The sequence below is a fragment of the Mobula hypostoma genome, chromosome 4, assembly GCF_963921235.1.
Source record: "Mobula hypostoma chromosome 4, sMobHyp1.1, whole genome shotgun sequence".
NCBI lineage: Eukaryota > Metazoa > Chordata > Chondrichthyes > Myliobatiformes > Myliobatidae > Mobula > Mobula hypostoma.
Genome location: NC_086100.1, coordinates 25991483 through 26004100, shown reverse-complemented (window position 1 = coordinate 26004100; position 12618 = coordinate 25991483). Strand labels below are relative to the sequence as shown.

The 12618-nt window shown below is 38.0% G+C and overlaps 1 protein-coding gene across 1 annotated transcript in view; it reads right to left on the bottom strand.

Moving 5' to 3' along the window:
- Positions 1–211: 211 nt before the first annotated feature.
- Positions 212–12618, bottom strand: part of gk5 (glycerol kinase 5) — a 92025-nt gene continuing 79618 nt past the window's right edge. Inside the window, exons 12-16 of the mRNA XM_063045424.1 lie at positions 12069–12163; positions 5288–5391; positions 3431–3490; positions 3090–3223; positions 212–1863 (exon numbers count right to left, since the gene is read on the bottom strand). Of these exons, the coding sequence (XP_062901494.1) occupies positions 1706–1863; positions 3090–3223; positions 3431–3490; positions 5288–5391; positions 12069–12163 (551 nt within the window). The 3' untranslated portion in view covers positions 212–1705. The remainder of the gene's footprint in view (positions 1864–3089; positions 3224–3430; positions 3491–5287; positions 5392–12068; positions 12164–12618) is intronic.

Genomic DNA, 12618 nt, shown 5'->3' with positions numbered 1-12618 from the left:
ATTGTTAGTTGATAGAAACTGGTGTAGAATAACTGGCTTTCACGGGTTTATGTTACAATACTAACCAACTTCCAATGGACACTAAATCCAAATCTTTTGTTTACTCCTGCATGAGTATTCTTTACACCTATTTGTAAAGCAAAACAGTGAATGGTAACAGTAGGTGGCTTCACGAGAACGCTACAATTCTGGATCTAATTAACATTAAATCAAAACGAGAAAACACCAGTTTAGTCAGAATCATTTAATCTTACAATGACTCAAAGTCACATTTTACTTGATCACAAGGCATCTTTAAAATACTTCTTAAAAGGTGTGGTGCAGGGAGCTCCTAAAAATAGAACAAGTCCGCATTTCATTCCCGACAGAGGCCAAAGAGGAAAATTGTTTGGCGTTTTGAAGTGTTCAAGTCATTGTACAAGAGCAGTCCGGAATGAGGAGTCCACTGAACTTTGATTTAAGACAGAATTACTCTACAAAATCTCCACCCAATATGAGGGTGAAACTAAACAATGGCATTCAACAGGAATTTGAGAAATCATAATCTTATCCTTCCCAGTAGCAGCACTATTTTTTTTAATGATGCTACATTTAATTACTGTATAAATGGAGGATCAGCAAAAAAGATTAGAATGCCTGGCTCTAATTAGAACTAAAAGTCATCTTCTGTGGATCACTGGTCACAAACTGGAAAAAAAAAGTTAGTGTATCAGGAACAAGAGTATATAATTAAGTCACTACTTCAATTAAGTTTCATAACCCCAAGAACTTAACCTACAAGTATTGTCATAACCTTGCCATTACCTGCTCCTTAAATTTCTGGAGTTCAACTATTTTGAAGATGACCTAACTAGTTCAAAAATTGACACTTTAACAAATTATCTTTTCTTTAACATACAAGGTTATAAATTAAAAAAATCTCATCTCTATTCATTTCCAAATAGCTTTTTGGCAAGTCATAATTCAGCCGCTTAAACAAATTATTTTCCATTTGACAAAAAAAAACCCTATGCAATTGATTATAGTGAAAAGCTTAAGGCACATTTTGGTAATTTGTAAACTTTCATTATATAAATTCTATCATTTGGATGGCATCAATAAAGAACTTAGTTATTCAAATACTCGATACTCTGACAGCCATTTGCAAGTATTATTTGTTGTTCATCATAAAACACATCTATATAACCCCTCCGTCAACCTTAAAGTTCCAAAATGTTTGAAAGTACTAGTGAAGTGCAATCATCATTATAGTCACACAGTGGAATTAGAAATACAATGCTAGTAAAAAAAAACACAACTCAAAATATTCTTCCATCAACAAGGATTACAACAATCAAAGGAATCAACATGTGGAAAAGGCAAAACACCTGATGTTCACCAAATGGTCCCAAGTTTAAGTCCCTTGTACACAGGTTGCATTGACTTGGACTAGATTTCACCATTTTGAATGGACCATTTATAGGTAATGACAGATGGTACAGGGGGAGAATTAGAAATAATGAAACATGAATTTCAGTATTTTTACCTTTTGTTGGAGGCACAATTGGTTTTACATTCGCAAGCATTCCCACAGCAATTTCTACAACAAAACTGAAGGCGGAATTACACAAGTCCATTTTCGCTTCTTAGACTTAGCAATGCAAGTCTTAAGTGTACTTGGAATCTTTACAATAAACCTGTCAGTGCTATCTTCAAGTAAAACAAATCACTTCTGTTTTGTTTTATTGTACCAATCCATGGATCGTCTTACAGCCATTTGCCAGTTTTCTAATGTGGTTTTATAATGATGTGGCACAGCCTGTGGTTTGAAGATCTTTTCCACAGATCTAATCTTCTTTAATTCTTCTCTGCTATCCCAGTATCCTGTAACAGTATTAAACAATATTAATAAGATGTCTATCCTGTAAAGAAAAAAATAAATACAATCAGTGTTGTGTAAGCTTTCGCATCAGAATAGCAAGATTCATATGTTCCCCGGTCCATCATGTTTGATCATGAATTTTGCTAAAAAGTCACCAACCGGAAATAAGCTTTGCTACCCCACAATGCTGCCTGATCTGCTGAATATTTCCAGCATTTTCTTTATTTCAGAGTTCCAGTATCAGCAGTCTTTTTGCATTTAAAAACTATTCATCCTAATTACCAAGGGAGTTATAATAACTGTAGGCTCTTCAAATTGACTGCTTGTAAAAGCAAGTAACAGATTAAGGAGTCATTCATAGAATGCCTATTATTGATCACAATCAACTCAACTATATAATGGTGGCTGGTGTAGCAATCTATGAAAGTTAAAACGTGTGGATCTTGCTAATCTCATGCAAAAGTTTACACAAGGTACTGTACTCATAAATGAATTGAATGTGAAGTTTTAACTGCATTATCAGAATTGCAATACAATTGAAACTTTCCTGCAAAAGCATTTGACAGAGGACTAGGTGGATAAAGTTTGATTTGCAAAAGTAATTGACATTCTATATGAATGCTTTTGAACAGAAAATCCTGCAAAAAGTTGTGATACCACCCAGTCCAACACAGGTAAAGCCCTCCCCACCACTGGGCACATCTACCCGAAGTGTTGTCGCAGGAAAGCAGCATCCATCATCAGAAACCCCCACCACCCAGGACATGCTCTTCTCACTGCAGTGGTACATGAGTCTCAGGACTCTCACTACCAGATTCAAGAGCTGTTATTACTCCTCAACCATCAGGCTCTTGAACCAGTGGGGATAAGTCACTTCCCCCATCATTGAAATGCTCCCACAATCAATAGATTCACTTTCAAGGACTCTGTCTCATGTTCTCAATATTTATTGCTTTTTTTTTAATATCTTCACTGTTGTTTTTTTGCACAGTGGTTGAACGCCCAAGTTGGTGTGATCGTTCATTGATTCTATTATGGATTTATTGAGTATGCCCTCAAGAAAATGAATCTCTAAGTTCTATATGGTGACATGCATGTACTTGAGATGTAAGATGGCACCAGCAACTGGCGACTCTGCAGGTGCTCTCCTGAGCAAACTGCCCTCTACTTTGATAAATTTACTTTGAAATTTAATATGAAATGTTATCCAAATTCAAAATTGACGTACCAATGGCAAGGCCAGCTAAAAAAGCTGCCCCAAGACAGGACATATCCACTCGGTTAGGTCTCTCAATGTCGCAGGTGAGCAGATCTGTTGTAAGTTGCATGACAAACTGGTTGTTACATATACCACCATTGGCTCTGTGTATAATAAAATAAATATCAGCAAAAATAATGCAATATCAAGAGCTACCATCTCAGAAGGAATTTATTTGGCATTATTAAAGTAAATGCTGGACATTTTCCTCGTTGATATCAGTAGCTTTTGCGAGTTAGTTATAAAATTCGGAATTGATTGTGTTTAAAAAAACACTAAAAGCAGTGCTCTGAAATTCAGATAAAGATTACCTGATATGTGTAATTGGAATGTGGATTTCTCTCAGCATTGTATCATATAGTTGCTTGTTCCTATATATAAAACAAACATGGCAAAAATGTCACTAAATATGGAAAGGATTTAGAGAAAATATTAAATTATTTTTTAAAGTACCAATAAAATTTAGAGTATTTTCAAATTTTGTTCACTTGAGAGTCTAGATATTACTTCCCTTTTAAGGGATTGGGAAGCATGGTACATATTTGCTGTGGAATTTTACCATTAGAAGCAACAGATTCAAATTTTCTGCAAGTCAGAAGGTTGCAGTGGCTTATGTGAAGCGGCTCTGCATATGCTAACAGCTGGAGTTCAGTTATATTTGTTTGGTATATTTTAAGTTTATATTTCCACAAGTAAGACTGCCAGTCATCACTGTGACAAGAAACTACATTAAATTCAATAAGGAGATTAAACATTTCCGAACTTGTAGTAATCTTCTAATGAAGGAGGAAAAGATACAGAAAACTAACAGACTTTTGGCCAAGTTCTATTGCTAAACTAGAGCAAATGATCTATAATGAAGAATCATTATTGGGAGTTATGTGGAAGGAAATAATGGAATTATGTTTACAAGAGCAGCTTCAGCAGTAATGACAGAACTTGGTCCCAAGTCTGCATTCCAGTAAAGGATGATCTGCGAGCAACCAAAAAACAATTGTGTACATGCTAATCATGTGTGCATATGATTAGAATTTATGGGAGTTTGAGACCCAGAACTGCAACATTGTTCAGAGAGCCATGGCTAGATGAATGGCTCAAAATGGTCAGTCTCAATAGTTCCTTATTGCTTTTTGTTCTGGAAATAAAATTCAGAATGGTTTAGAGGTATGTTGATCATGATCTTGCCAAAGACTAGGGTTATAAATTTGCAGTTTAGCATTTGGAAATGAAGACAATCATAAAATGGTTTCTCTGCAGAATCACAGAGAATTCACAATACTGGAAGTTGACATTGTGAATGTGGCGGTTTAAAAAAGAGAGCTACAGTAACAGGGAAAGGAAGGACTGTTCATCTAAGGGGTTCCAATCATTTTTATGCCACGGGCCACTACCATTAACCGAGGGGTACACGGACACCAGGTTGGGAACCCCTGATTTAGGGAGTATTGACCAAAATAGATTAGCGAACAAAGGCACCTTGGTCAGAAGGACAAATTAGTCCAAAGGGTCTACTTACATACAGTGCAATGCCATGAATGTACTTAATCCATAGTCTTGCTAGTTATGGGTCTTCCAGTGTGTACCCAACTCTTTGAATTTTTTACTCTAACCACCATCACAAGGAGAGAATTCCTGATCCTTCCAACTTCTAGTGATAGCAATTTCCTTTACCTCTCCTTTAACCACCTTCTAGTACATTTGGTACTGGTATCTTGTGATGCAATTTCAAATCTACATAAACGTCCAATACCAAACGGGAAAAAAGGTTCAATCCAAAAGCCAATTACCTAAAACTGGGCTCTATCATTAAATACTTCTATACTTTATTGTCGCCAAACAATTGATACTAGAACGTACAATCATCACAGCGATATTTGATTCTGCGCTTCCCACTCCCTGGATAACAAATCGATAGTAAATATTAAAAATTTAAATTATAAATCATAAATAGAAAATTAAAAATGGAAAGTAAGGTTGTGCAAAAAAACCGAGAGGCAGGTCCGGATATTGGAGGGTACAGCCCAGATCTGGGTCAGGATCCGTTTTAATTTTAAACATTTAAAGAGCTTGCTAATACATAATAAAATAATGATTACAGTCCAGAAATACTATTTTTTTCCCACAGAAGTGTTCAAATAAATAACATTTTCAGCTTGTTTTCCACACACCTGAAGGCTATGGATTCCAATATTGCTCGAACCAGATGAATTTTGGTTGTCGAAGGCTTCAGTCCCATAAATGACGCACACGCATTAGGATCATTTAAAGGAGCCTGGCCAAAATAAAACACAGCACAGTAAAATATGTAGTTCAATACCATGCGGATAAGTAATTCACATCTCCCAAGTGACAGAGAAAGGAGAGTGATCGACAACATAGAAAGTTTGAAATTTTTTTTTATTGATGCATAAATTAAAGGGTGGATCAGCTCAAAATATCACTCACTCTTATGTATATGCCATGTGAATAATATTATGAGACCATTTCACTGTGTACAACCCCCAAACTATTACACAGTCCTCAGCAACCAGTTCATGGCTGATTCAACCAATTTGGAGCAGATTCGATGGGCTGAATGGCTTAATTCTGTTCCTGTCTTACAGCTATAGAAAACAGTGAATATGTGCTTTAGCAACAACTTAAACAGCAATTTAAATACTCTCCATGCTGCGGTTGAATTTGTTGTTACATCACCATATTACACAAGACAGCCCCAGATCTGATTACTACTCTATTGATCTTGCACAGTTGAGTAAGTGCAATGTTTGGTCTAGCAGAGTGGGCACTGCTCGTATGCTACAAAGGTATGGGAAAGTACAGTTTGATCCCAAGCCCTGCCTAATATCCATTTCCTCTGTTACATACTTAACACATTGACACTACGTAGAATATTTATAATGCCAGAAGCATCAAGTAGCAAACTGGTTCAGTTTCTGCTCTTGTAAGCCAAATGGCTATTGGTACTATCAAGGCTCACTTCCAAAGAAAGAACATTGGAGAAAGAATTAAAAAGTTGTTGCAAGCAAATTTGTGGATACAATAAAAAGTCTTAAGGCTTGTATTTGTTACTCCCATGTGAAAAACCCAATCTTTGCATCACTTTCTGTTAAGTGATTAAATGTAATCTGTATTCCAGGTTAACTACTATCTGCTTTGTCAGCTGTGAGAATTGTTCTGATTCACTGATAAACCTTCTCAATACTTGCCCTGTCACTGTGTACCACAGATCCCAGCAGTGGGTACCAATTTCAGAACCAGGTGGTGGAGGAGTCAGAAACAATCATGATGTTTAAGAAACATTCAGACAGGTATTAAAATAAGCATGATATAAAAGGCAGACAAATAGGATGATTAACGTAAATGAGCAAAAAATGTTTGTGTTGGCGTGGTCATACATTTCTGTACTGTCCAACTCCAAGGGAGATAAAACAAGGATAATACAAGTTTATGCCTTGAAAGCTTGTGTGAATACTCAGTCAAGTTGCATTTATTTCAAAGCTCAAGGTTTAACGGGCAAGGCAGATGAACTTGGGATTGGATACGAGTACCAGGATTAAAATCCATAACAGAAACATGACCATGGGAAGGGCAAGACTGGCAGTTCAATATTCCAGGATACAAAGATACAGGGAAGTGAGAAGGGGGCATTGCTTTTTTGATAAGGGAAGAGGTAAGAGCAGCACTTAGAGATGACATTCTTGAGCGAATCAACCATTGAGTCCATATGGATAGAACCTCAGAAACAAAGAGAGGATCACAGTAACAGGGCACTACTATAGACACCTGAATAGTCAATGGGAACTTGAGGTGTGTAGAGAAATTATTCATAGTTGTAAGAATAATAGGGTTATATTAGTTGGAAATTTTAGCTTCCCCTGGTATTGACTGGACCACCCAGAGTACTAAGGGGTTGGATAGGGTAAAATTTGTGAAATGTGACCATGAAAGTTTTCTGAGTCAATATATAGAAGGCACACTCACAAATGACACTACTGTTCTTGCTAAAATCTTAGATGGCAGCGAGGCACACAGGAGTGAAAAAGATGGGTTTGTTGGGCAGTGGTACAAAAACAACCTTGCACTCAACATCAGCAAGACCAAGGAATTGATTGTGGTCTTCAGAAAGGAGTAGAGAGAACAAGCACCAGTCCTCATTGAGGAGGCAGTGGTGGAAAAGGTGAGCAGCTTCAAGTTCCTGGGTGGCAACACTTCCAAGCATCTGTCCTGGTCCCTACACATTGATACATTCATATGCCAGTGGCTCTACTTCATTTGGAGTTTGAGGAGATTTGGTATGTCACCAAAGACTCTTGGAAATTTCTGTAGCTGTATGGTGGAGAGCATTCTAACAATTGCATCATAGCTTATTATGCAGCTTCAATGCACAAGATTGCAAGAGGGTGCAGAGGGTTGTAGTCTACTTCATCAAGGGCAGAACCATTGAGGGTGTCTTCAAGAGGTGCTGCCTCACGAAGGTTGTATCCAGGCATCCATCATGAAGGACTATCACCATCCAGAACATGCATTAATACTATCAGGAGATACAGGAAGACTGAAGAACACTCAATGATACAGGAACAGCTGCATCCCCTCCATCATCAAATTTCTGAATGGTCCATGAATACTAACACTTTTTTTTTGTACTACCTGTTATATATAGTAATTTGTCTTTGCCCTCTTCTACTGCTACAAAACAACAAATTTCATGTCATACAACACAGTGAGCCTGTTTGAAGGGAAAGGAACAAATGACAAATGGGAGGCTTTTAAAGGTATCATAGCAAGTGTCTGGGAGCTGCTTGTTTCTATTGGGATGAAGGACAAACCTGGCAAGTTTAGGGAACCTTTGCTGACTAGAAATATTGAAGCTCTGGTTGAAAAACTTCGGGGTTAGGAGATCGTGATTGAGCAAATCACTTGATGACTATAAAACCATTAAAAATTTCTTAAGAGATAAATCAGGAGGTCAAAGAGGGTTTGAGATGGACATAGCAGGTAAGATGAATGAAAATTCCAAGAGGTTCTATAGCATTATCAAGAGTATAAGTGTGGCTAAGGAGAGAATCAGTTCCCCAGAGATCAGCAGGGCTGCCCAAGTCTTGAGCTACGGGAAATGGTTGGTACTTTTAACAAACATTTGTCCTCAGCATTCACTGCAGCAGAAAATCATGGTTGCTCAAGAGAGAAGGGAAAAATGTGGAGATGTTTGGGAGACTATTCATATGACCAGGAAAGAGGCAACTGCAGCCTTATTTAATTGCATTAAGGTGGATAAATCCCCAGGGCCTGACTAAGTGCATCCTTGGACTTTGTGGGAGATTAGAGGGAAAACTGTGGAAGCTCTTGTAGAGATATTTGATTCATTGTTAGCCATTGTGAAATTCCAGAAGATTAGCAAGTGGCTTAATGTTGTTCCATTGTTTAAGAAGGGTGGCAAGGACAAGTCATGGAACTACAGGTCACTCAGCCTGGCGTCAGTAGTGGGTAAGTTACTGAAGTGAATTCTGAGGAACAGGATCTACCAGCATTTGGACAGACAAAGTCTGATTAGGAGAAATCATTATACTTTTGTGCATGGGAAGTCATGATGATGAACATTTTAGTTTTTGTGAAGAGGTAACCAAAAAGGAAGTTGAAGTTGGGCAGTGGATGTTGTCTACTGGACCTTGACAAGGTCCTGTATGGTAGGAGGCCTGGCAGGTTGGGTCCCATGGAATCCTGAGACAGCTAATTAGGTGGATTCAAAGTCAACTTCCAGGTAGGAAGCAGAAGGAATATGGTTGAAAGTTGTTTGTTGGAAGGGAGTCTGGTGACTTGTGTGCTGTTGGGACCCTTGTTATTCATTAATTCATATAAATGATTTGGATGTGGTTGCACAAAGCTTGATCAGCAGATTACACATTTAGGAAGTGCGGTTGATAGTGAAGAGGGTTATCGTAGATGAGAAGGAGATTTCCATCAGGAAGGCAAGTGGGCTGGGGAGCGACAAATGGATTTCACTTCATTTTAGTGTCAGGTGATGCATTTTGTAAAGTCAAACCAGTGGCGGACTTTTCCTATGAATAGTTGGGTACCAGGGAGTGTAGTGGAACAGGACTTATGAGTACAAGTGAAAAGTTCGTTGAAAGCAAAGTCACAAGTAGACAGTGTGGAGAAAAAAGCATTCAGCCTTCTGGCCTTCAGTCAGGAAACTGAGTATAGGAGTTGGGATGTTACACTCAGTGGCCACTTTATTAGTTACCTCCTTTACTTCATAAGGAGGCCTCTGAGTGTGTGTTCACGGTCTGCTGCTGTTGTAGCCCGTCCACTTCAAGGTTCGATGATCTGTTCATTCAGAGATGCTCTTGTGCATATCACTGATGTAACATGTGGATATTTGGAGTTAGTCACCTTCCTGTCAGCTTAAACCAGTCTGACCATTCCCCTTTGACCTCTCTCATTAACAAGGTGTTTTTGCCCACAGAACCATTACTCACTGGATGTCTTTCTGTTTCTCGCACCATTCTCTGTAATCTATAGGGACTGTTGTGCATGAAAATCCCAGGAGATCAGTAGTTACTGAGATACTCAAACCACCCCATCTGGCACCAACATTCATGCCACAGTCAAAGTCACTTTGATCACATTTCTTCCCATCAGCTGAACCTCTTGATTACATCGATATGCTTTTATCCACTGAGTTGCTGCCACATGATTGGCTGATTAGATATTTGCATTAGTGAGGTGTACAGGTGTACCTAATAAAGTGGCCGTTGACTGCATGTCACAGCTTTATCAGTTATTGTTGAGGCCACAGTTCTGGCCACCCTATTATTGGAAAGACTTGGTTAAACTGGAGAAGGTGCAGAATAGATATACGAACAAGGATGTTGCCAGTACTGGAATTATAGGGAGAAGTTGACTAGGCTGGGGCTTTAGCTCTTGTATCATAGGAGAATGAGGGGTGACCTTAGAGAAATGTTTAAAATTATGAGGGGCATAGATAAGGTGTATGGTAAAAGCCTTTTCCTCAGGGTAAGGGAGTCCAAAACTAGGGGTAATAGATTTAGAGAGAGGGGAAGGATTTCAAAGGGACTTGAGGGGCAATTTTTTCCACGCAGAGGGTGGGTGAATATATGGAACAAGCTGCCAGAAGTAGATGAAACAGGTATAATAGTATCATTTATGAAGCAATTGGATTGGTAGATGGAGGGGTAGGGCTTAGAGGATTATGGGTTATACACAGGAAATTGAAACTAGCTGTGTGAACACTGTGGTCAGTATGGGCTCACTCGGTCACAGGGCCTGTATCCGTACTATATTGCTCTATCACTCTCAATTTTATTCCCCAACTTCATAAATACCATCTGGCTCTCAGTGTAACCTTATATTACATGTTGCCTGCTCCCACAACCCCACAGTGAAAATGAATAATAGTGTCTACTAATTATCCTTCATTTAGTGTTTGAATCTAGGACTTGCATTCTTATGGGAATTATTGATGCGAAGTGAATTGTAGTCACAATTCATGGGATTAAGACTGTGTTTACACACAAACTTTGTAGAGGAAAAATATATTGTGCATTGTATAGTGGATTAGAAAGTACAGTTACACATCACTAAAAAGTATTCTGTTAATACTTTGTATCAGCACACATTAAGGTAGAAATTACCTTGTATTGTACATTTCAAATTCAGAGTCCATTTCCTTCCAATTTGAAGGGATGAGAGTAAAAAAAAAACAAAATAAAACCTGTCATTTTTATTTAACAAGTTGCATCGATATCATTGTAACGGATGTTAACAAATATTCAAGTGCTCTGCAATTTGTTTGACCAATGGATACATGGTTGCAGAGTCTGGGAAACATCACTGAGACTGTGATTATTGCCCAACTTCAGTTCTCTGGACCACCACAGCCTTTATTATTATCTACTTCTACAACAGAGCATTGGGTAGGAAATTCCAGCATTTTGAATTAAGGAAGAGGATGAAATGGTGATGCATGACTAATTTCAGCTGGAATGTGAAGATGATTAATTGTCTCATGTCACCTTAAATGGTCGGCAGTCTAGCTACAGAGGTTGGTAAACTTCAACATTTAATTCTTTTTCTGACTTCCTCTTTGATTTAAACGTTTGAAATCAAGTCTGTATCTTAACCAAGAAACCATTCTTTGCGCAAAACCCTACACATTAATAAAAATATTGGAATTGTAATAATTGACATGTAAATAATAAAAACTTCATTGATCAGCATGTTAATTATATCATGTCAATCAAGATGAAACTGTTGTCCCCTTGGGTTTTCTTTGAACCCCAAGTTATTATAAAAACGTATTCAACACTTGAAGAACATCCTCCAAGGCAAGAATCTCCAAATACTTTGGTAGAAGGTCGACAGCTTCAGACTCCATTAGTCTTCTGGTCGTGGCACTCAGGGACTTGTGCTAGTATTATTTTGTGACTGTATGTGCTATTGTAAGTACATCTGCTGTATGTGACTGGATGTACTGTGTTTTGCACAATGGCCCCAGACAACGATATTTTGAGCTGAACAAACAACATTAAATGACAATTAAACTTGAACAAGCTGGACATTACAGACCTAGATATACCAGACTAGAACATATACTGTATAAAGTACAGGAAAATGGAGGTGGGGGTGGATATCAGCCAAATTATGAATGACAATACAGCAGTGAAAAGAAGATGCTTTAATTGTGGGCTGATTCAATTGTAAAAAAATATTGAGGAACAATGAAAAACAAAGCTGATCAAACAGTAGGAGACTTGTCTAGCGTTTTTCTAATAAGTATGTAATTAATGTCATTAATTTTCTTTGAAACACCTACCAACTTCCAAATTCAAATGTGGAACACACATAATAAAACATTGCACAAAGTGAATTATGAACATTTTGGAAATAATGCATTATGCAGTGGACAGCACATATGTTGTGTAAATTTACCTGTAATCCACTGAATGCTGGAACGAAAAATACACCATCTGAATCTTGGACTTCTTGCGCCATCTTTTCGGTTTCAGTTACATCAGAGAAAAAACCTAGAACGACGACAGGACGATGTTAGAGAAGACTAGATGGAACATCAGCTTAAACACCGTGCTATTTCATCCAGTCGACAGCCATGGGAAAAGCAGCTTCCTTTTGTTAATCACGAAAAGTTACATGAAATTGAAGACACTGTTTCCCAAACCTAAGGCAAAATGTAATTGTCTTACTCAGGGAGCTCATGGAAGAAAGATAGTGGATTGTTGGGAGAACTTCAGTGTTCACCATTGTGATAGATTTTTATTAGCTAACGTTATCACAGGAGCAGGAGCAAATAAAGGTGGTCTATTAGCTACTGTTTGCTTGTTTATTTATTGAGATACAGCATGGAACAGGTCTTCGAGTCATGCTCCCCAGCAACACTTAATTTAACCCTAGCTTAACCACAGAAAATTTACAATGACCAATTAACCGACTAACCAGTAGGTCATTGGACTGTAGCCGGAAA